Source organism: Perissodus microlepis, chromosome 1, assembly GCF_051167445.1.
Source record: "Perissodus microlepis isolate ML-2025 ecotype Zambia chromosome 1, ASM5116744v1, whole genome shotgun sequence".
NCBI lineage: Eukaryota > Metazoa > Chordata > Actinopteri > Cichliformes > Cichlidae > Perissodus > Perissodus microlepis.
Genome location: NC_140461.1, coordinates 37,554,785 through 37,581,969, shown reverse-complemented (window position 1 = coordinate 37,581,969; position 27,185 = coordinate 37,554,785). Strand labels below are relative to the sequence as shown.

The following is a 27,185-nucleotide window of genomic DNA, read 5'->3' as shown; positions in this document are numbered from 1 at the left end:
TTTTACGTAATGACGTCAGGCAGTAATGTGGCATAAGTAATGCGCGAACAGCTGTTTCTTAAACACGTGTAAAGCGAAACATGCAGAAGAAGTCTGTGAAGCTGATCTGATTTGTTTTTGAAGCAATGTGAATAATTAATGCAGGAGGCGGAAATGGCTTCTTAATTTGATGAGGGCAGACTTATCCCCCGACATGACGAGAGAAGAGTCCGACAGAGCTGGGTATGTGGTCTGCGAACAACATTTCAGGCCAAAGGACATAAACTCAAAGGTAAACCCTGTTTCTCACAGATGTGGGTCAGGAAGGCAGAAAGCAGCCCATTGTTTCTTTTTGCTTCCAAGTATTTCTTGTAATAAAGTTAACATTCGATCTCCAGGATTTCAGACTCAGTTCCAACACTTCATTTCAATTTTATTCCATTTATATAAAGCTAAATCAGAACAACAGTGCTTTATATTCTATGAGAAAAGACCCTACAATCCCTATGAGTGAGCATGAGTGAGCACTTGGCAACAGTGGGAAAGAAAACGTCCTTTTTAACAGGAAGTACCGGCTGGAGGAGGGGCAGCCGGCCCAAGTCTCTGTGTGAAGCATGCTGTCTTAGTTTCATTTACAGATGTGAGTTTTTTTTCACAAGGCCACTATTCACCTGCACGTATTAGGCAGTAGCACATTTGCTGCTAGCTTGTAACTTGCTGTCCTGACGGTTTATATCACACAGGTGCCTTCATTTAGCTGAAAGCACCCTTTTCTTTTGTAATGGGTGCAGTATACAGACCAATTTGTACATACAGATGTTATAGAAGTTTATTACTTGTTGGTGCAGACTCTCTTAAAGTTGCACTTTGTTTTTTAAGGGTAGAAGAAAACGTCTGGCTCCTGAAGCCGTCCCCATCCTTCTGCACACCATAAAGGAGGAACAGAGAGGTACAGACACTCAGTGAAAATAATGGTTTACATTCTTTTGTCTCTGACAGACAGTTTTTAAAAACATATTGTGTGTAACTTTTCTGGTGCTGTAGTAACATTTGAAATTGTGTTCTTCTAGATTTGGAGATGCCTTCTACTGATGTTCATGCTCCAGTGCCTCTGCAAGACACACCCCCATATGAACAGGTCGTGGCAATGTTTAACAAGCTGCTGGCAGAGAAGGATGAGGTCAAACAGAATCAAAGAATCCTGCATTTCTATTGAAATATGTTGTTTTCATAGAAACTATAAATATCTTTTAATACACTTTTAGAAAATCAAGGATCTGAAAAGCATTCTGCAGAGAGAGAGGGCCAGAATGCGGCTGATGAAGTTCCGTATGAACAGCAAAATCAGAGAACTGAAAAGAAAGTATGTAGCAGTTCGGTTATATGTGTCATTGCAGTAAAAACAGTACATTTAGTAAATATGAATGTGCTTCATTTCAGACTTGAACAGCAGCAGAACAGTAGCGGTGACCAAGGCGATCAGCTGACTGCTGCCTCCGACTGCCTTCCACAGGCAGCAAAGGAGTTTTTTGACAAGCAAATAGCCATGGCCAAGGTGAGGAAACACGGCCAGAGATATGACAAGAAACAAAAGGACATGGCAATCCAGCTGTACAAACAGAGCCCAAGCTGTTACTCTGAACTCCAAAAAATGTTTCAGTTACCGTCTTCAACCACTCTGAGGAGGCACCAGGTGGTCAGTCAGGAAGCGAGTCCAGTAAGTTTGAATGTACTAATGAAACAATCTGGATACTTTAAAGAAGTTCTCTTTTTTCATGATTTAGTTCCAGGAGGTCAACTTTCACATATTCTAGATTCCTTAGATATTTTCAGCCTTTTTTAATTTTAAGATTTTGGTTTGTAGCTTATGAAAATCAGAACTCCAGCACCAGATTCTCAGAGGGATTCATGTCAGTCAAGTTGGCTGGCCAATCAAGCACAACAATAACATGGTCAGCAAACCATCAGGTCATAGTTGTAGCACATAAACAGAGGCTAAGTCCTGCTGCAAAGGGAATCTCCATAAAGTGTAAGAGCTGATGAAAGCATGAAGTCCTCTGAAATCTTCTGGTAGATGGCTGCGTTGACTTTGGACCTGATAAAACAAAGTGGACTAACCACTACCCACACCAGCAGATGGCATAGCATCACAAACCATCACAGACCGCAGAGACCTTGGATCCTGTACCTCTCCGGTCTTCCTCCAGACTTCTGAATCTGAATTACTGAGCATGGGTTCAGTTTTTTTTCTCCTTAGTAGATCTCTAAGGAAGATCTCTCAAATTTCATTGACAATCCTCTGAAGGTCATCCCTGTGCTTGAGCACCTTTTCCTGCCGTATGTTCCTCTTTCAGTCTGTTTTCCATTAATATGCTTTGATCCAGCACTCTTACCTACTAATGATCATCAACCAGGCAACTGTCAAGTAAGCGGGTCACATTTACTGAAATACAGTATTTCTATTGTAGTAATTCTACAGTTTAAATAGTAAATTACTCAAACTTGACATCAGATATTCTAATAATTTGAGATACCAGATTACTGGGTTTTCTTTTGATGGGGACTTGACCCGGTATACTTCTAGTGGCTGCCCCAAGCATAGATAAATCCAACATACTGAGCATTTTGGAGCGAACGAAGTTTGATATTATTATGTGTGCAAGAGATGAGGTGGAAGGGAAGCAAGGCCTGGAGCACTAGAGGTGGATTCAAACTGTTCTATCATAGTGTAGATAGGAAGAGTATGGCAGTACTGTTCTGAAGGTGAGGACAGGATGCCCCACACGTCTGATGTTAACAGGGACAGAGGGATTCTGGAGTAAGTTGGATGAAGAGAGTATGGTGGAGTATGGTGGTTGGAGCACACATCAGTGGACATGTAGCTGAAGGGAACAAGATAAGATAAGATGAGCCTTTATTAGTCCCACTCGTGAGAAATTTGTTGTGTCACAGCAGAAAGTGGACAGTGCAAAGTTACAGCTGCAAAAATTAAGAAAAACACTGGATTAGGATAAGATGATAAGAATAAAACACTATATACAATAGAATAAAATACTACGTTGTCAGAAGAAAAAAAAATTACTTAGTGTTATTGCACCTGTGTAGATGTGTGTGTTTGGTCAGCTGCGAAATCTTTGTTGTGGAGTCTGACAGCAGTAGGAAGGAAAGACCTGCGGAGTCTCTCCGTCCCACATCGTAGGTGCCGCAGCTGCCACTGAAGGAGCTGCTCAGTGATGTCAGAGTCTCCTGCACGGGCTGGGAGATGCTGACCAACAGCGATGACAGCTTAGCCGCCATTCTCCTGTCACTCACTACCTCCACTGGGTCCAGAGAGCGTCCTAGAACAGAGTTGGCCCTCCAGCCTCTTCGTTCTCTTCCTGTCCCCTGCAAAGACGCTGCCGCCCCAGCAGACCACACCGTAAAAGATGGCTGAGGCCACCACAGAGTCATAGAAGGTCTTCAGGAGTCAGTCCTTCACTCCAAAAGAGCAAAACAGCCTGCTCTGCCCTTTTCTGTAGAGAGCATCTGAATTATGAGTCCAGTCCAGTTTATTGTCCAGATGAACACCAAGGTACCTGTAGCTGTCCACAGAACAGAGGAGAAGAGGAGTACCGTATTTTTCGGACCATAAGGCGCATTAAGTGAAACAAAACAGTCAGATAAGTTAAACTTTACTCAGCTCATTCTTCTTGCTTCCTCCACTTCTGTACCATTGATTCATTAATGCTGAATTCTCTGGCAGCTGCTCTGTTCCCATGTTGTTGCAGTATATTAATGACTAACCTTGTATTGTGGATGGATTATCTCAGTTGTTCTCCTGACTGAAGTTTGGTCCATTTACAGCATCCTGCCATGCGATTGCATTTGTCCCTAACCATCGGGAACCCTCAGGTTAACATTTATTGAGTGGAAAAAGCGAGTTCATCCTCCAGCTTCACTATGTTTATGTTATGCTAACATAGCTGTGTAGCTAGCGATCATGTAGCAAACGTAGCTTTGGAGTTGACGTAACGCCGCAATGCATTGTGGGAGCGCGGCACCATTTGAGAAGGCCACGAATCAAAACAAACACACGGGTCGTGTCCAAATTCATGGGCTGCATCCTTCGCGGTCTACGTGGGCCGGGTCCTCAGAAGGTCGGGTAGGCCGGAAGTAAACGGCTGGGGAAATTGGACGGTCTAGCCTTCTGATTAGCGTCACCGCTGTCTCGGTGGAGTTTAATAAACTCGGCCGTCTGCTCCTTGCTATCTAAAATATAACAGGACACTGGCGTAAATTCTCGACCGTCTCATACTTCTGTTTAATCAGTTTTCTGTTTGACATTTAGTCAGCTGTGTGAAGACCAAGGAGGAACCCACCAGGGGGATTAATAAAGTTTTATTTTATCTAATCTAATCTAATAACTTTAATCTCAGCCAAACTGATTGACTCATGAACAAATAAAACACTGAAAAAAGCCCAACAATAACATTTTTAGGTTGTCTAAGTGACTTATATATCACGTTTAACCTGAGTAGCAAAAGTCCGCGGTGATCTGAAAATGATGTACCGGGAGTTGTGCCGTTCTCGGCGGCTTCAGTGACCCTCAAGCTCCCGACTAGCTATCGAGCTGGTGGGTAGCAGACGTCTCCGAAAATGTCGAAGCACTTTTGCAAATATGCGATATCTTGATAAACCGAGCAGATATTTGATGTTTACACAACTACTTTCTCGCCTGAAAATATGTTAAAAGTTTATTTTGTGACCCAGAAAGATTAGTATGAGTAATTTTAAAACTTAGTAGCGGCCGCCATTGTTGGAAACTGGAGTTTGGCTGGGCCGCGCTATGAATTCTGGGATATGGTAGGCCACGAAGGACACACCCGGCCCATCCTTCAAATTCGGCGAAAAGGAGGACGCATTTGTCGGCTGCATTCAGGGGAGTCTACGAATTTGGACAGCCTTCGGCGCGTCGCTGTGACGTAATCGGTCTACAAATGCGTCTCAGGAGGATGCAGCGCATGAATTTGGACACGACCACTGTGTTGGAAGGACGACTACCAGAACCATGCTTAAAATCAGCTCAAAAGACAAAGGACTGTATTGAGACCGATTGCGCCCGGACGCCAAGAGACGGTACTTGGAAAACATAGCGTGCATTTCTAATGTGGACCCGTATGAAATACGGCAGTGGAGTAGAAACCCTGCAGACCTACCGCCATTGTCCTACCCTGATATCTTCTCGTACCTTGTCTGTGGAGTCAGCGCATACACGGCGAATCAGTTTCGGAATTATAAATCCCTGGAGGTGCACATCTAATTCACAAACGGTTGGGTACAAGATTTGGCCGTTTTTAAGCCTCAACGTTGTGAGTACGTTGACCATATGACCAAGATACAGCCAGAGGTTACACATAACATTGACTTCTCCTCAGCAGCTGTCCCCAAAAATTGCTCTAGATGAAAACATAAACACACCGTCCGCAAAGGAGGAGTTGTCACCGATAAGCTACTCCATAAACAGAACATAGTTCTGCTGCATCACACATTAGGGTGTTTGTTCTAATTTTCTATGACCCAAGCGCATTGAAAATAAAACTAAAAGCCTATAAAGAGCAATATGAATTTCTTTGGAACTAGAGCTAGGCGATATAAGATTTTTTCATATCACGATATGTTTTTTTCATTTCAGGCGATAACGATATATATCACGATATAAGCCAAATAACTATATTTTATTTTTTATTGTATTTCCAGACTTGCTTTCGGCACAATTTACAGTGCGCGCTACTCTGTTTTTTGTCAGACTTAAAAAAGCCGAAATACCTCCACACTACAGAACTTCTGTGGCTCTTCCGTTCAACAATCTCTCCGGCGTTGGAACCATCATCGGTTTTTTCTTCGGTAACCTTCGCTCACGCTCTCGGTTGATTTTTCTCTAGTCGGCACACTCATTTCCTCCATTACCCGGGCGACACGGCAGCTGGCTGCTTCCCAAACAAATACACATGTGCGGCTTGGCACTTGTGCTGTACGTAACAAGTCACGTGACGTGACGCTGCGGCTGTGATTGGTTCGGCTCTGCGCTACTTAATTTGGATTGGCTGTTCTTCTTTTTTTTTTAAGAGGACAAGAGAGATGAGGCCTATCGCAATAGTTTAATTTTTCTATCGAGAAAAAGTTATTTCGCAATACATATCGTTATCGTTCTATCGCCCAGCTCTATTTGGAACTTACCGGAATGAAAATGTGGGGAGCACACCAACAAAAAACTGGGGATGGCAGAGAACTCGATATCAGCTCGTCTCACCGCTGCTATCCAGGCCTGCCGTCTTCGTTTGGTAACATTAGATACTTGAGATCCCTCACGTTGCTTCCAGGAGGGGAAACGATAAAAAGAGAGCCCATTTTCCAGCTTATTCCCTTCCCGATCGTGCGATCTAACATTGCAACCGACAACACAGCAAGTACGAGTCATAGCTGATGTTTCCATGTGCTTTCGCTCCTGTGGCTTTTTGTTTGGCCTACTAACATGGCGGCTCGACCAAAAGTCGTGGCCACGCTCCCTCCCATGACATCACGCTTCAAAGCCCCAAACCATAAGGCGCACCGAATTATAAGGCGCATTAAGCGAAACCAAACAGTCAGATAAGTCAAACTTTATTCAACTCATTCTTCTTGCTTCCTCCACTTCCGTACCATTGATTCATTAATGTTGAATTCTCTGGCAGCTGCTCTATTCCCATGTTGTTGCAGTATATTAATGACTAACCCCGTATTGTGGATGGATTATCTCAGTTGTTCTCCTGTACGTAGCACATCATTATATACCAGCTAGCCCAACTTCAGTAACCCTACAAACGTCACTGCTGTTTAGTTTTCTGTCTTCATTTATGTTGGAAGTGATAGCAGAGCTGTACGTTTGAATGTTGTCAGAAATCTCTCAGTCAGAACATGCTATATCATGCTTAGCCAGTGAGCTAACTTCCTGCTAACTTTTACATTTAATAAATCCTGTTTTCATGGATGCCTGGATGTTAAACTTAATTGTTACACCTGGTAAAGCAGCAACGCTGATCATTTTATTACAGATGAAAGAATTTAGACAGTTTTTAACTCTCAGTGATGCCGCAGTGTTTGTTTGACTTTGAGACCTGAAGCCGACGGAGTTTAGGACCCAGATTACTCCGCGAGGCTCCTGACTACGGTAGCCGTAATGCTCCAACAATCCATCAAGCGGTTCGGCTTCATAGCTTACCAAAGTCGTACTAAAACATTTTTGACAACTTTTTAAGCGCCGTGTACCGCATCAAAAAAGGTTCGAGGTCAGAGAGCACAACCAGAATTCATACATAAGGCGCACTGTCGATTTTTGAGAAAATTAAAGGATTTTAAGTGCACCTTATAGTGCGGAAAATACGGTAGTTAGGTAGTTAAGGTAACGACCCTACAGATGGTAGTGGATTTTGTAAAAAGAATGGAAATTGCTGTGTTAAACACTTCAAGAAGAGGGAGGAACACAGAGTGGAAGAAGGTGAAGTCTGAAGGAGACACGAAAACACAACGTGGTGTCAGGGGAGAATAATTACGAAGGATCAGATGGCGTACGTTGGTGGGACAGGCTCAGACTGAGCAATTTAGATTTCAGGTAGCGTAATAAAATGGGAATAACACATTGTGCCAAATGACCATATCAGTGACCATATGGTCATGGCTGAATGTAAAAATGTTCACTTTGTTAGACTGTACCTGGTCAAAGATGCCACACATATGTTCCAATTGAATGCATGTCTGAGAGAGACTTTTAAATATGTCTTCAGTAAAAGAATGAACCTCACTTCAGGCCATTGTGTGAATGATCACTCTGTTATTACTTGTTTGTGAATGAAACTGTATTTCTTTCTTAAACTAGAGTGAAGAGGAGGATCGGGAGCCTTTGGGATGGCCTGCCAGTCAGAAGGTGATGACAGTAACAGTGAAGAGTGTGTATTTAGCAAATCAAGGCAATTGAGCTGTGCATGTTTTAATTATTTATGTTTGCGCTCTCTGAGCTGAAAAGCTGAAAAAAAGTCAAGGCTCAAACGTTCTTGTGTTTGTATAAGAAAAAAAAAATGTGAGGGCAAAACAAAGATATGAAACCTTTTTTTAAAAAAATTAAGGATCAGCTTTAAGATTTCAGTGAGTTTTAGCTTTGAGACTGTCGACGAGAATAAATCCCTGAGATCTTCAAACACCCTCACTTGAAGAGAACCATAGCTTCAGACTTTCAGACGGTTTACTTTAAATGACTCTAACTGTAGTAGTTGGCTCGGTCACCTCACAATAAAAAGATGCTGCGTTCAAATGCAGTCTGGGACCTTTCTGTGAGGAGTTTGCATGCTCTCTGTGTCTCTGTGGGTTCTCTGACTGGGGTTAGGAGAAATGGTGAACATGGAAATTGGTCACAGTCAACACATTTTTGTAATAGTTCAGCTTTCACTAACGGTTCTTTTTTTTTAGGACACACCGGGTGACCCAGAGAGAGGTGAGGAGGAGAAACTTGCTGATGTAGCTGGATGGGTGGTGCAGAAAGTGGCTCAAGATCCAGAAGTCAGTGCTTGTACCGAATGTGAAAGTTTGCTTGTGGAGACCAATGACACTGAGCACAACTATCACACACGGATGGAGAAGGATGCCGTCTCAGCTGTGAAGAAAAGCCCAACCTCTGCCAGGCTGCTTCATCCATCCGAAGCTTTCAAAGAATGCATTTCCAAATGTGACAGCGTCATCCAAAAAATCCCCCCAAATGCAATGGCCCCGAAGAAATTAAAGGCCTACCTCAGAGCCAGCGGTGCTTTCAGTGAGCTCCACCGCATCCATCCTGCCCACTCAAAGGCCATCGAGAGGGTCGCCGTGAATAAATATGTGATGTGCAGGGTGGTGGCCGAGCTGAAGGAAACAGCACAAAACAGAAAACGCACACATGAGAAAAAAAGTGCTGCGTGTCAACAGCTAAATGTTAGCACCCTTGAAGTAAATCAGGACTAAATAAATATAAAATGATGTTAATTTGATAATAAATTATTTTAGGCCATTCTAACTTGTCTGTGTTGTTTCAAGCTTTCCTGCATTTGACCTAGACGGATTTAGTTTTTCAATTTCAGTTCAATTTTACATAGTGCCGTGCCTAAAGGCACTTATTGTAAGGTAAAGACGCTGCAATAATACAAAGAAAACCCCAACAATCAGCTGTTTCAGTCTCCATCGCTGTATTTTAGCTGTCCGGTGCATGTACGTGGGTGTGCGAAGAAACTCTAGCCAGAGAAAACATGATATAAATGATTTAAATCAGTGGAACTTTTGGTTGCTTCCTTATTCTCCTTATTTTACCACAACACACAGATCCATGTATAATTTGACACCGATTTTCCATTGGATGCTATTCCTGACACAAGCCTCCCATAAACCCAAGCTTGGGCCTGGCACTGGGTCTAGTTTGTGACCCCTGAGGTTCAGTTTGTGTCTCCTGTTCTTGCACTGGGGTTCTCTTGGCTGTAATGTGAATGTGGCAACTACCAAACTAGATAACATCCAACATTTTAGTGCTACATTGAATCTGCTGGAGTGAACCAAATGTAAAGGGATCAACTGTAGACTTGGGAAAAGGAAGGTTTAACTGAACTGCTGCTTACAACTGCTGAATTGTGACTGTAAATGAATGATGGACACAGCCACGTCAACCACTGGCTTTGGCTGCAGCCTGTACTAAAAGCACAATTTCATCTTATCCAGGTAACTTTGGGGTTAAAACTGGATGTTCTGCACTACAAAGGTGGTTCTCGTCTTACTGGGGCATACCAACATCTGGTCCTAGGTAACAACACATGACTTGACTTTTTTCCCCTTTTCACTGCAAACAGTTTTGTTGTTCTATAAGCATTAACATATAAACCAGCACACCTGTTTGTACTGTACAGGTAGACTATGCCTGCGTTTGAACTCTGGTTTTGTTTTCGTGCTTTACTTGCTCTCAGACTATGAAACATTGGGGCTGCAGCTTTCCAAGAATAAAAACTGAGGTGACTGCTGTTATGATTTGGTGCTGCATAAATAAAATGGAACTCAATTAAAACAGTCTAATGCAAATATAAACATTAAATTAATGGAATAGTCGATGAGAACAGATCAGCGCGGTCGGTTTTTATTCCTACCTTTAACTTGATGAATATAATGACTCTTCTCAGTCTCACATCACTACTTTATCTGCAGCAGCTGGATTACTTTCATTCTCCTTTCATGTGAACAAGCTTGTACCTAGATCAGGAAACGCTGGGTTGGTGAGTTGGATCATGTGATTCTTATCCTGACTGCTGATGTTAGCGTGAAGCCAGTAAATGGAAAGATTCCCCGGGCACGTTAAGCTTGCTTTGTATTCGGCCCAAGACTTGTGGCTGCAAAACAAGCTCAGATCACCACACGTCCAACCGCCGTTACAGGTTACATTAAGTTTGACCTCACCTGTCCAAAGCACATTGCTACAGAAGTCTTGTGGTTTATTCACATGCAGACTTGAGCAGACAGGGGTTGAACCACCAGCCTTCCAGTTAGCAGGTAACCTGTTCTACCACCTGAGCTACAGAGGTAGTCTGTCACGCTGTGTTAGCCCTGCAGACTGGTGACCAAGGTGTACGCCACCTCTCGCCCAGACTTACACAGCAGTCTTAAATGAAAGAAACAGATGACTCACAGGTGTGCGAGGCAGGCCAGGTAAGAATGCTCCACCCAGAGGCTGAGACCGACTGCAGCCTGGCTAACGAATCCACCTGAAAGAGAGAGAACAGGAGAAACAAACAGCCCAGCCAGCTTGCACCCACCCCATTTAATGGATGCCCCCAGTTGGCCTACCAGGTGTATCTGGATGCTGCTCTACGAGGAGGGAGGGGTCGAGGATGAAGGAACAGGGAATCCAGGAGCACCCCCCTCCAGCAGCTGGAGGCCTCGGCCCAGTGACACACATCCAAAAAAATCTTTGGTCTGTGTTTATTCTCATGGAAACAGAGTAAAAGAATTTCTGTTTAACTGAACAATGTACTAAATAAATACTGTAATTTAGAAACTTTGACGTGGAATTGGATTAATATATTTTAAAGTTTAATCACTCAATACTTTAGAAGATTAATATTGTACTCTTTTTGTGGCTCCATAATGTAGTGGTTCAAGCGTTCACTTGACAAAGGAGCAGCTGAGTTCAGTTTAATGGAGTTAGTATGTAAATCATCTCCTGGGAGGGTCCCTGTGCATCTGTGATGCAGAAACATCATCCAACTTATTCCTCATAACTACTTTTACCTCACTGCTCTCCAGCTACGTCTTCATCCATACTAAGGTTGCTAAGCACTCGCTGTTACTGTGCTTAAGCAGGAATTTTTACACAATTTTTCTGATTTTTCTCTTTCTATTCAATGAAAAAAAGGAAACGCTCTGGTGTAATCGTCTGATTATTCTGGCGATGCACACGATTCTCAGCCAACATACCAAAAACAAAGAGACCGTAACTGTGGAACGTACAAAGCAGGACAACAAAACTCAGTTATATGAGCTTTCAGCGTCTGCGTAATAAAGAAAAGATGCTTCCTGTTATTCCAGATGACGGAATTTAGTTCATCCCCACAGACCGACTACCTCAGGTGTGGCTCAGGTGTGGCTGGCTGCTTCTTAGCTGACACACAGACACTTAGACCCACGCACCAGGCCTGTACTATAAGGACTGAGAGGGATACAGTAGTGCAATATTATATTTATTTCTTACAGTGAATTTTGGTTGCCATACAAGAAGTTTTGAGGAATTGAGGGGGGAGGGGGAAGGAAGAGTGCAGTTACAGGAAAATTCTCTCTCTTTTCATTTCAGTAATTAGTTGACTCTATGATGATTTAATAGCACAAAATTACAGCAACATAGAAAACATGAACACAAGTCTTTGCACAAATTACCGAAAACATCTTAGCCTCTATGAAGACTTAATCAATGAGTAAAATCTATTCATGGAAAAAAAACAGAACTTAATTGATCAAAAAGAAAATAAAAAAAAGAAAAAGTTACCCAAATGTTGGACAATGATAGAGTGGGAGCAGTGTTTTGACGGGGAGTGGAAGTGGGTTAGTGAGCCATGCCTGTGGTGAACACGGCCCGGTGAAACGCCACGCTACGGTGATGCTCTTTAAAGATTATTACTACATCTACTCAGCTCTACATGTCCACAGATAAAAGTGCTGAGTGACCCACTGATCCACAGGAAGGGATCAACAGGCACCGCACATCTTTTTGGTGGATCTCTGTATGTATACATACACACATATATATATATATACGTTTCATATAGTTTCCTATCAACATGGCCTGCAGATATACTTTTAGAAATGTAACTTTTGTGTTTTTTAACAAAAAACCCTAGACTCGGGGATTTCGAAGCCTGGGTTCGGTGGTCACTTGATTGGCCAAAGTATATGATTACTACTGCAGTAGAGAGTGCATCTATTTTAGGCAACGCTTAATAAAACACTGACAAGTGATTGCATCATGATATGTAACTTTAAAATGGCAAAAGAAAACACAACCAAGGAGATTCAGTTAGAATAAATATTGCTTCTTACATAACCCATAAGTTTAATAATATCCACATCGCATCTACGTATATATGGTATTTCTGTTTGGCAATCCACACATCAGTGTTGAACAGTTTTTGTTCAGGTAACCTCTATAAAATTTCATAGAACTCTATACAAATCTTTAAAAATACTGTGCTTTTCTACCCCGCCTGGCACGCCACTGTACGTGTTTTGAAAAGAAGTTCAAACAGGAACAGGATTGTAGCAGCATTGTCCCGTGCCGGCCTCCGTACGGCTAATGTTCACAGAACACAGAACTTGTGTATGTTTCATTTGTCACCTCAAAAAGCAGCGCCTACGTGAAGCTGTGGAGTGCGACATGAACGCAAATAAGGGCAGAAGAAAACCAGATATATTTCCAGACACTGCTTACTGTCAAGCACATATCAACGCTCTATCTCTGAAAAAATCTACTTGGAGAGAGCGCCTTCTATCTACGGAGCTGTGTGACTGATGGAGGTGGAGGGCGGAGGGGGGCGAGCTGGTTACAGATGATGACGGGGCAAATGAGACCAGTGCTTAGGTCATCAGGTCAGCTCTGACAACAATAAATCTATCTTCTTAGAATTTTTTTCTTCTAAACATCTGAATAGATCTATACATATAATCTAATAGACATTTTAATCCATTTAAACACTCTTATATACACGACAGCGCATACTGCACTTCTACTTCTGACTAGCCCGTTATCACTGCTAGCAAACGCACCGTCTGACTTGGGTTTAAACTGGATCCTCGGTCTGAATCCTGCCTCTGCTGCGGTGAAACTATGGGACTCGAATCGAGCAGCAGTTTTCTATCCCTGTCTGCTCTCACGCCGGGCTCACACTGATGACCGCGTGCTGGCTTGGCCAAGTGATTATTCTCCGTTTCTTGCACAGTGGTTAGAATGTAGGAGACGGCAATGTGAACACATAATTATGTAAAACCCAAAGCTCGAAAATGGTTCAGCGTGATTCGATGATATCTGACTCCAGCTTGCAGTTAAGGACATTTAGAAGAAAGTGTCCTGTTACGCCCTAAAGACAAAGAGTCTGCTTTCAGAGTCGGTGACTATTAGTTTGCTTTAGTGCTGCTTGCCACCACGAAGGACTGTTCCAGTTTTTCCATTTTGAATCTGGTCAGATTTGAACTCAAGTTAACCAAATGCACACAGTTTATTATTATTTTCCTCATAAGCAAAAAACAGCATACAAAATGTTTCAATGATCTTTTTTTTGCTCCATAAAAATATGTTACTTATCGTAGCTTTTGAAATACCAATCACTGAACTGAAGTTCTTAAACGTTAGTTTGCTTAAAGCATTCTGGTATATTCAAACATGTAAAAGTTCAAAAGTAAACAAAAGAATGTTTGTAAAGGATTTCACACTGGATTCAAACGCAACAAAACGCCATCCAGTGAGAACCTTAAACAGCTCAGTATTTTGGGAAATACACACACCGCTTTCTTCCAGGAAGAAAATCTGTACCAGTCTTCTGTCTGTGAGTCGAGCTCAGGGAGAAATATCCACCTCAATAATCAAAGACAAGATAAAGATCCTCACCAACAAATCTTTTCACAACCTGTGGCTCGACTCTATGCTAAGCTAACCTACTTTGCACTCTTTGCACAGAGAACTGCATGAACATCTCAGTTTTACCTACTTCTATAAGTCAATGCATTCTTCAACTGAGCAATTTAGTTAGTGTACCTGAGTTTGACTTTTTACTGTCTACACCTTCTAAAGCTTTAAATGCAGTTGTAAAAGAGAAACATTGTTTCTAAATAAGTGTCTTTTTCTACACAGAATCACGTGATATTCCAACTGATTATTATTAGATACTAATGTGTTGTGTCCGTGTATGTTTTGTCCGATATGTACGAAACCTTTTTTGTTTTATAATACAGAAAAAATGATCCTTCAGTGATCTAGAAACACGTGTGTGCTCTAAATAGGAATGACATTTAAAGTAAAAATACTGATATTCACTAGTAACTGACGTGAGTATTCTGTAATCTTTGGATTAACGCTTCCAGCATGTCTGTCTCATAAAGCAAACACTTTACCAGACAGATGATTTACCAGTCCAGTATCTGGTACTGAGTTAGAACACCTGGGCCCTGTACCACAGCAAGTTCTACACAACCAACTTTCCATTATGTGGATTCACTCATCCTAACATTAGCAATGAGGATAAGTGGTCACTCAAAGCTGGTTATCAACTGCCAAAACTAATTTAGGAGAGTTAACACAGAAGTTACTTGGATGGCCTAAAATCCTGCTTCACAGTACAGGCCTCTGGTGGCCTTCTCTCATTTTTGTGATTTAACGATGCAAACAGCCTGTAGGTGCATTACTGCTGTCCGGTGTTATATCCTACTAAGGACCAGGAAAAACAAGGGAAATGTATATAAACAAACTACAGGATGATGTCTCCTAGCTTGGATCCAGTGTAAGAATCCTGTCAGCACTATCTGCAGTACATTTAACAAAGTAGCAAAGCTGAGTAGTTGGTACTAGTTTGTGAAAGACAGTCTCTCTCTTGAAATGACAAAGTTCCAGTTGAAAGTCAAACTCATGTGAAAAACTTGACCATCTTCTCATCATCCCACACAGTGGAAGCTTAGTAAGGTTTAGACCACACGCATCATTTGGGGCTAGATTTTTGGTTGATAGTTTTCCTTTGTTTGAATAAATGCGTATTTATGCGTATCGATGTGTCATATCTTCTGCTCTCATTGAAAGTGTGCATAAAACAGGTGGACGGATGTTTTGCATTTCACTCCAGCTCTCAGCAACCAGTAAGAGAGCGATATCGATCTTTCTATTTCACAGCAAGAAAGCAAGTAAGTGGATTTCCCAAAATAATGCACGAATGCTAGAAACACACAGTGTAATAACCACTCTGTTCTACCACTTACACACAGGGTGTCTGGTACGTTAGCGTTACTGTGGGCCATACTGTGAGCAGGTGCCGACCTGCTGTAAGTGAAGAAGATTTGATGGTAAAAATACAAAAAGTAACACTTTTAGTTTCCCTATAAGTGCCCTATATAGCAGATTCATAGAAATAGTTAAATGGACCTTAATGATATTTTGGGTGAACTATTAACACACACACGTGCACACAGAAGTAGGAAAGGAAAAACCGAGAGAGGAGAAGGACGCACTCTCAGCGAAGCTGGCACAACCATTTTCCTGTTCCAACATTTGTACGTCCAGCTTGCATCCTCACCTTGGTTTTTCTTGAGTCACGAGGTGGACACCGAGCAGGTGCGGACTGCCGTAGGACTTCACGGACCCAGCTCGGGCGCAGCTCCTCCTCTGGTGACCACCCCTCTCCACACTTTGATCTTTGTCAGGGAAGAAGGCCATCGCAGTAACTACACGTGTGTAAGTGCTCAGGATGTAAAGACTGTGTGAAATCTCATTCGTCAGCTTGTGGCACTGTGCAGAAAGTGTGTGTGTGTGTGTGTGTGTGTGGATATGGTTTAGTATTAGTTAAACATGTCAGCAAATGCTGTTGTTTTGACAAAAACAGGTGAAAAGCAAAAAAGAACAAAAAAGAACAAAAATGAAGTCTATCTCAAATTGTTCTCTACAACCTTAGATGCACCCAGAAATATAACTCCGGTAGGACTCTAGTGAAGAAATATTCTCTGAACAAACTCTAGCAAAGATAGAAAAGGAGCAACGACCAGCTCAGCTGGGTTTTCATGCACCCACACCGGGGTGTATGGAAAAAGTCTTGAGTATCCAAAGCAGTCAGGTGACCACGAGTCTTTATGTGAAGAAACTTCCAGACAAGTGTTTTTTCCCAGTGTTTCCAGAATATGTTGTTTTCTTTACAGTCCCACATACTGTCCTCCTTTCTCTCGCCTTGATTTGACATAGCAGCTATTCTCTTCTTTCTCCCCCTGCAGTTCCCCCAAACATCCCATGATCCCCTGATGCTCAGGACAGTGGGAAGCAGGAAGAGGGCGAACAACACTGGAGCACTGAGATGAGGCCGACAGCGGAGGATGGGAGGAGACAAACACAGCAAGAGGCAGCATCAGCTTGGACAAAACTTCCACCCGGTTCCACGTCTTGAGATTATGTCTGATGAAGAGATTGGTAAAAGTGATTCGTGACACCTCCCTCTCCTTGGCCCTGACTCCACACGTCGCCAGCCCGTCACCTCGGGGCTTGTCTGTCCTGCAGCAGCTTGAGGGCCCTCTCGATGTTCATGCGGTGGCCCACTCTTGTCACGCCCAGGTCTATCAGGTCCTCCTTCTGCAGCGAGGGCAGATGAGCACCCTCGATCTCATTGTCCAGGAAAGCGTCCCTGTGCTCCCCCAGGTTGAGACTCTCCAGCCAGTCCGCCACGTCGTGCTTGCTCCACAGCTCCATGGGTTTGGAGGCGAAAGGCTTGCCTGAGGCTGCCACGGCCTGCATCAGCGTAAGTGGAGATGGAGAGCGCGAGCTACCGCTGCCGCCACACGAGGAGCTCAGGCTGTAGCCGCCGCCGCTGCCCAAAGGTGGGGTTGGCAGGCCGAAGACGTCTGTGAGGGTGGGCGACACAGAGGGAGGCAGTGAAGAGCAGGGGGTGAGGGAGGACGCCGAGTCTGGAGGGCTGCAGGGGTGCGCCTGGGATGGGAGACTGCTGGGAGGGGTGGAGGTGAGGGTGGTAGCGGCGGCAGCATTGTTACGCATTCCTGAGTCATTGGTAGGAGGCCTAAGAGGGACAAAGAAGAGATGAGCGGTTAGTTCGGGTCAGACTGAGCCAACATAAAAGCCTGACATAAATAACACAGCAAACACTTTGCATTTCTTTGGCACTTTAAGGAAACGTGCAATAAATGTGCAACTGAAATCATAATTTAAAACCTGGATTAGATCTTAGTCAGACTCTATTCAGTCCAGTTCTACGTTTACAATAACATGTGGTTGCAACAGGTTGCTAACAGAAGCTAACAGCAAAGGGTCAAAGTATCACAGATTAAGAAAAACCACTTTGCAACATGAAGGTAGGTCAGGACTCTTGAGGATGCAGGCGTATCACTGTCACAGTCTGCAGTGTAGAGACTCCATGAAGGGAGAGTTTACCACAAAGTGCAAAACACTTATTATCCTCGAGGCCAGGAAGGCCTGGTTACACTGTGACTGCTGGTGCTCATGCTGCAAAACTGACTGAGCAATGACTCAAAGCAATTCTTCAACGGCATACTTTTCAGTTACTAAAGACTTGCAAACAATAGCGGAATAGTGCAATACTTCAAAAGAACACAAGGTGGCACCATATGCAAACAGCAGGTACACAAAGTCTGAGGCCATTTTCCAGTTCTGTGGTTATTTAGTTAGCTACTATGAACTTGTTAGTGTATCTTTGAACTAACACACCATTATTGTAATATGAGCACAACATGTGAATATTAAGATCAGGTGAAAAATCCAGATTTTCTTCTTCTGAAAATGATTTAATGCAGAAATATTAAAAGTACATCAGTAATGCATTTCTCTTTAAACTGCGCATCTCTGATGATTTAACGAGTGTTTAGTAAAGCATTAAGAAAATAAAGAGAAGCTGAAGTGAAACTAATAGTAAATACACCATAGTTGTGGGTATGAGCTGGACCGGTAAGCTCACCATATGTAAGCTGGAACAGGTCCCGATGACCAGCTGAAGGCTGCTTACAGCTAATGGATTATTCTCACTTTTGCATTAAATTTGGGATCTTCGAATAACATTTCTTTCGGCTGAAATTCATTTTTTAAGAACTCAAGTAATTTCATTCAACCAAAAAAGCCCATACAGCCTCCATTCCTCGTTGTAGAAAGGATTTTCTAGGCCTCTTAATATGTATGTGCAATGGCTTATCACATGATTATGACATAATTAGTATAGCAGCTTTAATAACGAGTGAGTGCAGGCTTCAGCATTCAGAAAAAGATGCTGCATGCTGAGAGTACCGCAGCCCGAGGGAAGCCGGCAGTGTTCACACCACCCATTGGCTCTTAATGGATGGATGTCTACCACAACAATGTGAGGAGGGGAAAGGTTAGCCACTCATCTTTTTATAGCTATTACAGCATGAGAGAAGCTAAAATAATAGAATAATGAAGTTGCCTTTTCGACCTGAAAAATGTACACTGTCAGCAAAGAAATATTAATCAAATTTCCTCTGAAAGAGGCACAAACATTTCAACTTGTTAGTTTCAGACACTGTGCTCCAAAACAGTCACAGGAAATTGAAACAGGGAAGCTTAATGCTAATTCTTCTTGGTGTTGTGGCTTTATTTAAAGCACATAGTTGAATAAGCGTAGACCTCATTATCCTAGTAATAATCCCGGCTGTCACAGTACTGGAAGATGGAATCATGATACACTATAGCTCACATTTGTACCATGTTTTCAGTCTTGGCTTGAGAATTGCTAAACTTTACTTTGAAGAAAGTTGCAGTATAAATTGACAACTCACAGCTGAGAAAAGTGCAAGAAGGGCTTTACACAGTCTGCTGTGTCTTTCTTATCGTCACCAAATTCCATCAAATGACCAAAAACAAAGAACGCATCCCACTGTGTGTGTGTATCAAACCCCGCGCCCTCCCGAGGCGTAATATACCAACGATTTGTCAAGTCCCAAGGTGACCTTCTGCGTTCATATTAGGGCTGCCACGATTAGTCGACTAGTCACGATTACGTCGACTATCAAAATCGTCAACGACTGATTTAATAGTCGACGCGTCGTTTGAAGCTTTGTAAGATCACAAAAGACGCAGGAATAAGTAGTAGGATTTAAGAGTGTAATAACGGACTGAAACAGAAGATGGCAGCACTGCATGTACAAGGATGCCAGCTGCCGTTAAACCCCGAAGAAGAAGAAGCTGTGTCCCAGAATTCATAGCGCAGCCCAGCTCAGTTTCCAACAATGGCGGCAGCTAGTTAGTTTTAATATTGCTCTTATTATTCTTTCTGGGTCACAAAATAAACGTTTAACATATTTTCAGGCGAGAATGTAGCTGTGTAAACCTCAAATACCTGCTCAGTTTATCAAGACACCACATATTTTCAAAAGCGCTCCGATGTCTGTTACCCACTAGCTCGATAGCTAGCCGGGGGCAAGGCTCACTAGAGCCGGTGAGAACACTGAACTCCCCGCAAATCTCGCTACTCAGCTTAAATATATATAAGTCACTTAGATAACTTCAAAATGTTATTGTTTGCCTTTTTTTTTTTCAGTATTTTATTTGTTCCTGAGTAAATTGGTTTGGCTGAGATTAAAGTTATAGTTTTTACACAGCTGAATAAACCAAGCAGACAGCTGATTATCAGAAGTGTGAGATGCTCGAGAATATACTCCGGTGTCCTGTTATATTTTAGATAGCAAGGAGTTTATTAAACTTCACCAAAACAATCTGCAAATTTCATTAAAATTTAATAAACTATCATCTTGTCTTTATTTTTAGTTAGCACATACCTTAAACACTTAAAGCTGTAAGCTAATGATAGTTATATAAGAGCAGATGCATGCTTGTGCAGTAAGCTGTACGTTTTACGTCCAATGGATGATGATCTGATTAGTCGACTAATCGCAAAAATAATCAGTGACTAGTTGACTATCAAAATAATTGTTTGTGGCAGCCCTAGTTCTTATGCTACGCGCCGGTTTATGGATGAAATCCAATAGAATGACGCTCCCGCAGTTTACACGTTCCAGCCATGTATTCCAGCCCTAACCTCATCCCTAACCCTAGCCAGCACTTTAATGACGTTAGAGTGTTTTCCAAAGTGATTTAAGTAAAACGAACATACATATGTAGGTTCGTTCCAAACGGCTCTCATGTTTCCTCATTTTTCCAATCTCGTAATATAGGGACGTGTTGGGTGCCGGGAAGCATAATATACTGACGATTTGTCACCTAGCGTAAAATGTTATGCTTTGGGAGTGGGAACGTGTTGGCATGCCACAGTGTTCCACAAACGATTCAAAGACACAGCAATGAGCTGCATTGTTGCTGCAGGGTTCTCAAAGTATGGCTTGTGGGTTGGGCCTGACAGAAACATCATATAGCAGCATATAGGAGCATTCCTAGACTTCTGTTAGCCAGCTGGTCTGGTTGTGGTCGCTGAATAAATCTTAACCCTGACAAACAGCCAGTGTCAAAGAATTTATCAGCAAACTCACCTTAAAAACTAAACAGCTCCATACAAAAGTCATTGAGGAAAATACACAAAAATAACAGCATAAGATAGAAACTGTACAAACACGACAGATGTTAAGTGATCTTTGCTGCATGGATAACAGTGGTAGGCTTCTGTGCTCACACCCAGAGCTCCGTGCCTGAGATAATCATATCAGGGATATCCTCTACGTCTGAAGCCTGAGCTTTTCATTCACAGGGATCATTTGTACATTTACTGGCCTCATTATATATATATGTATAAGTTTAATATGAGCATTCACTACTCACACAGCATATATACATGATGGAAAATAAAAAGGAAAAAGCTGAAAAATTCCCCTTTATTATGTAGACCCTCAGCAGAAGTGGGAATCACCGGACCCGACAATACAACAGAGTCATAACACTATGATGCGTTGCAATTTACCACCTGTGTGCTTTGATGTGCTGAGTTAATGCGACCCTTTCTGCTCAACTTTCTGCTTCACGTCTGTGCAGAGCCTGAATAATGCTGTGGGGAAAACGATGTAAGACTGTCACACAGCTGTGTACCAGTGTCTTAGACGTGCAACAAAAGCCCTCATTTTTGCACAAAAAGTAGACGATGGATTGGCTGATTCTCTCAGCCTGCTTTGAATTGGTGTGTGTTCATTGTTGCCACTTTTTTCCCCTGTTGTGCTAATTTGAATGAAAAAAAGCAATTTTATTGTTCCTGTACTGAAGAGAAAAACAAACAAAGAAAAAAACAATTTAAAAAAAGCTTCACTGGCACCCTGGTTACTGAAGGCAGTCATTGATCCACATCTTTGATTTGGCCAAGACTTCGTGCTGGATGCCTGTCCTGAAGAAACCCTCAGCATTTGGCCTCGCTTGGGTCTGCCACTAGGAATATACCGACTTATGCCTCCTTGTGACTGGGCCTTTCACATGACACCCTACTACTCTGACATCTTTTACTTCCTACATAGTAAACCTGATGAGGTTTTCCATTTAGTTAATGCAATCAGTGAATTGTGGTAGATTCTAAGACTTGATTTTCACCCAGATGCCATCCACAATAAACTGGAAGAAAATTTAGCTACCTGAAGCAACAGCTGGCTGATGCTCCTGAAGTGGGAATGGTATTGTTAATATGCAAACTGCCATGACCAGTAATCAGTGGCCATGACAATTTGCCTATTAAAACTGATGAAACTGAGCTCATGGTGCACTCTTGGTTATTGGTGTAAGTTTTGGTCATTATGCAAATGTACTGTTGAAGAAACCTGCTGTCAGCTGAGACCGAAGAAGTTGTGTGGAGGAGTAATTAAAGATTTCTCTCACTGAAAACGCTGCGTCCAGATGAACAGAATGAACTTTCTGGAATGGTTGAAGCTAGGCTGAGAAGAAGGTGAGGGTCAGTGAGCAGTAGTGTGGCTTCCAGCTGAAAATAAGCACTGCAAATGTAATGTTTGCTTTGAGAGTGTTGACAGAGAACTATGTGGATCTAGAGAAAGCATACAATAGGGTGTCAAGAGAGGAGCTGTGGCACTCCAAGAGGAAGTCACAGAAGTACGTGAAGGTCTTGCAGGACATGAGGACAGTGAGATAATGGTGATAGAAGTGACTGATGAGTTCAAGGTGGAGGTGGAATTATATCAGGAATGATCTTTGCTGTTGGAGAGACTGACAGTTGAGGTGAGGGCCAGTGTAGCCGTGAAGCTGCAGCGAGCAGAGCTGCGCTGATTACAAGGAGCTGAGAATCACACGCAAGATGTGGTGCAGTGGGAATGTATATTCTGAAGAAAATCCTTATGTCACCGTTCAACCGAGCCAGTTATTAAGTAACCCGACATCACAACAACCAAAAACAAACACACACACGCACAAGTGTGTGCTGTGTAAATCTGAATGAGTAAGAAGCATCACCATCACACATTACCTGAGGCTCCAGATGGAGGGCTGTGACGGACATGCTGGACTGTGGAGCAGTGAGACACCCCCCCACCCCCACACCTCACCACCACAGCACACAAACACACATCAATCCATGCAGAACCATCATACCTTAATTCAGCTTCCCCTGAGGATTCAGTTTCCAGTTGAGTCCTCTGCTAATAGATTGATTGAATTGTCAACACACAGTTTGTGCGCACACTGACTGACTGCACTGAGAAACTGAGCCAGGAGGCAGAAAGCAGTCAAATCTGACCTCTGCCCTGTCAGACGGACTTTTCCCATCAATTTCTCTGTGCTATGTGTAGCCTAGATATTGTTCTTTCCTACTTGTAGCATATGGAAAGGCCCGAGGGGAAGTGAAGTAGACTAAGGGGGTCCTTCTGCCAAAATGGAACTAGGCCAAAGTTAAAGTGCTGCTTCCCTGCTTCTGAGTAAATAAAACTTTCACTTTATCACAGCGCATGTTAGATGGATGAGATGGAAACAGAGGACACCATGTTGACCACAGAGAAAACTGCACACATGAAAGACAAAAGAAGAACATGGGAGAACACCACATGTTTTAGAAACAGGTTTTACTCCACTGAAAGGTTAAAAATACTTCATTCGAAGCCTTTCCAGTGTTTCTCTAATTGCTCTTCTATCATCTGTGAAAGACTTTTTGTTGCAGGTGTTAAACTGATGTGAAAAGCATGTAATTGGCTATTAAGGCTGATTAGTGCAGGGTCTTCTTTAGCTTCGCTGACCTTAATTCCATTTCTTGCAGCTACAAAGAGTAGCACATGAAAAGCCGAGCACAGTGCTCTGCTGTGTAGCAAAGTACTGTGGATTGCATAACCTCGGGAGCCATCCACGATTTATATAGTCCAGATTAAATTTTATATTCTGAGAAAGCCGGACATCACACTTCCTGTCACAAGTCCCAATAGCTCCATCATGGGTAGAATTTGGGGGCACTAAATACGTCTAAATTCCATACAGAGGCATTGTTAAGCCAAGTCCAGCCAAGTAACTGACAACCATATGGAAGCTAAGGTATTTACTCTATTGTTGGAAAAGAGGTAGAACAGTGATCACTCCCTAAACATGACACAGAGAAATTGTGCATTGAAGAAACCTCACCCTGAGCCTGTAGGCCAGGGGTGTCCAACTCCAGGCCTCGAGGGCCGGTGTCCTGCAGGTTTTAGATCTCACCCTGGGTCATCACACCTGAATCAAATGATTAGTTCATTACCAGGCCTCTGGAGGTCATTTAGCCATTTGAATCAGCTGTGTTGGATCAAGGACACATCTAACCGGCACTCAAGACCTGGAGTTGCCCACCCCTGCTGTAGGCACATGTGGCTGAAACATTACTCCAGGCACTTACAGTCCAAAGACATCGGTGTTAGGTTGTTTGGTGGATCGTAACTGGCTGTAGATGTGAATGCAAAGTAGATAAAGTTCTGTGTGGATTGAATAAATTGCTGTATGAATATTTGTGAACAAAGTAATGTGGCTGGGACCAGAGAAGCAATATAGAAATGCAGACATTCAGGTTATATTAACTAATGTAAGTTAATGTAACCTGAATGTCTGTGACTTCTTTACCCAACGATCACTCAAACCAGCCAAATAAAAATCGTACACTCTGCATCCTGCATCCCCCCCACACACACACATAGGCACCATGAACACGTGGCCTCTGCTGAGCACAGGGACAGTGCTTGCTTCCCATCAGCTGAGTGACTTTGGTACAAAATGATGCAGTGCTATTGATATCGGTGGTGGGAGCCGTCACCTTTACCACGCCCACGCATCGCATGACTCCCTTCGTCTTTCTAGCACACACCGGCTCGTGCATACAGGGTCGCGCTCACTGCCATGCACAGAAGCCTTTTATAGAAGCCTTTAATACACGCTCTCACACACAGACTGACACGGGTTACGTAAGGATGGCCTACAAAAGCAGCGCCGCACGTGACCTGCGTGAGATGATGCTGAACTCTGCCGAGGGTTAGGCCTGCCATCTCTTGCTCCATCTCTCTCTTACACACATGCACGCACACGCTCGCATATAAATCTGCACCCCTCCCCCGACTCAAACTGACATCACTGCAGGCCTCAAGGCTGCTCTCATCAGGCGGTTACTAGGCAACCATTTCGTCCACAGGCACAACCAACGCACATTTAATCTGGGAGACCAGGAGAGAGAGAACTACAAATATCCAGAGAAGAAAATCTGATGTTATCACCGCTTCTTTGGCTGATTCCAACATACCAGAGAAGACAGAAAACCGAGAGAGGGAGAGAGCTGTAGAGTGTGCACAAGAATGAGAGAGAGAGCAAAGGATGGAGTGACAGAGGGAGAGCATGTGTGAATCTAGGCCATGTTCTGTGCATTTCTGTTGCCATCTGTTTGACGGTCACAGAAACAGGAGCACCTTCACCCTCCTCGGGCTTCTTCAGATGACGAGGCGCTCTCTAGCTGCCTACAACCGTATATTCTGCTGCGGCGCTTGGCAGCCTTCTCCACCACACTAAGTAACGCAGGCAATGCAGGCAGATAATCAGAGACCCTGGTGTATACAACAGAGCGGGGTTTAAGCTGACACGAGAAACAAATGCATCGGTGCGACAATTGAAAAGCAGTTACAAATAACTTACTGACTTTGGCGAGAGCGCTGCAGTCACCTCTAACCGAGGAAACATCTGGCTCTTAGATCCAGTAAAGGAACTGATCTGAACACATTTAGGTTTTTATCTTGTAGGGAAGATAAAACTCATCCTGTCTCATCCACAGATATCATCTCTAAATACTGTTCTGTAGGTATCGGTGTTTTTGCTGATGAAGGCTTTAGTGGACCTGTGTGTGGCCACTGATGTGATTTTATAGGAATAAACGAGGTTTGCTTTTACATTTTAGAGACATTTTAAGGAATGCAAGATTCATTTGGGACATTCAGCCCCTTACATGCTGTTTCATCATTCTGCATTGAGTGGCTTTTCACCTGTGCAAGTGGTTTTTAACACAGGACATTTCTACATTTGTAGACCAATACTTTTAGTACGAAAAAAAAATGTGTCTTACCTTTTCTTAACTTTGATCTCTAGTACCTTACTGTTTCTATTGTTCAAATGACAACTGTACTTAGTTCCTCTGTTTGTCACTAACAAGCTCCATGTAGACCAACCCTTTCTGCAACTAAATACTCTACATTTTAAAAAGCATACCATTTTCTATACCATGTCACATGGCAGAAATACATACGATCACATAAGTGAAAACAGGCCTTTGATGGAATGTCGGATGATGAGGGAACCTACCTGTGAGAGTGGGAGACACAGAGGGGCATGAAGAAAGGAGAGGTGAAGGAACAACAGGAGACTGGAAAAAAATGGAGATGAAGCTGGAAAGGCGTGAGCTGGAATGAATACAGAAGTTAAAGGTCAACAAACACGACTTTAAGCTGCAGAGGATGAGGATAACACGACAGCGTGTGGAATGAAGCATGAAGGGAGGAACACAGAGCTGGACCTACTGGACCTGCTGCTGGGCATCCTGCTGCAATTGCCCCAAATGGACAACGCTGCGTGGAGCTAATAGTGTTTATTAAATCAGAAAGCACAAGTGCCCAGAGGAACAAAAACCTTCGTGGCACTCTCTACAAGTCTCTGATGAGTGATGGGATTGTTCATACAAAATGCATGCAGGCAGTGAATTATTTATCGTGCTTTTTATTCCCTCTCACAGGAGTGAGATGTGGGTTAAAAAAATGAAAAATGAAAAAACATGAGGTTGGCTGATTCAGGCGCAGTTTCCATCAAAATGTTGTTCCAGCTTGTGTCGAGCACAACACGTCACTCTTGCTTTGCTAACTGATCATTCTTTAACCATCAACAGGTACAGCTGTGGTCAAATGTTTAGGCAGCGGCACCACTCACAAAATGAATTTTTTATTTATTTGCCAACTAATGCCTTTGTGGCTGTTCAACAAACGAGCTATGTGCACGGTGCTCTGTGTTTCTCACATGGACATTTACTGTAAAATATGCCAGCAAACAGAAGAAATGTGACATAGAGGAGGATTAAGCTAAATAGTGAAATAAATCAGGTAGTAGAGGCTAGGGCTGCTCGATTACGGCAAAAATGATAATCACGATTATTTTCACTGAAATTGAGATCTCGATTATTTGACGATATTTATTTAACAATAACAATGTATTGAATAATGACTTTAAAGATTGTCAAAAAATAATATAAAATAGTGTGCAAATACTGATAACAGTGCAAATGTTTGCAATATAAGAAATAAATGAAAAATGTAAACATCTATGTTTAGAGAACTTTGCAGTGTTGCTCTGTGGTGCAGCTACGACACTGTAGCAAAGTTTACACACTATGTCTACTTGATCCACGTCTGACTCCGCGAACCCATAATGTTTCCACACCACTGAAGTTTTTTTTACCTCTCTTTTCAACCAAGGGCAGTCACTCTCCTCTCCAAATAACTTC

At 42.8% G+C, this 27,185-nt stretch overlaps 1 protein-coding gene across 4 annotated transcripts in view; it reads right to left on the bottom strand.

Moving 5' to 3' along the window:
- Positions 1–11,722: 11,722 nt before the first annotated feature.
- shank2b (SH3 and multiple ankyrin repeat domains 2b) overlaps positions 11,723–27,185 on the bottom strand; it is a 299,877-nt gene continuing 284,414 nt past the window's right edge. For all 4 annotated transcript variants that reach the window (XM_084920616.1, XM_084920699.1, XM_084920777.1 and 1 more), the window contains one exon: positions 11,723–17,303. In XM_084920616.1, the coding sequence (XP_084776742.1) occupies positions 16,763–17,303 (541 nt within the window). In that variant the 3' untranslated portion in view covers positions 11,723–16,762. The remainder of the gene's footprint in view (positions 17,304–27,185) is intronic.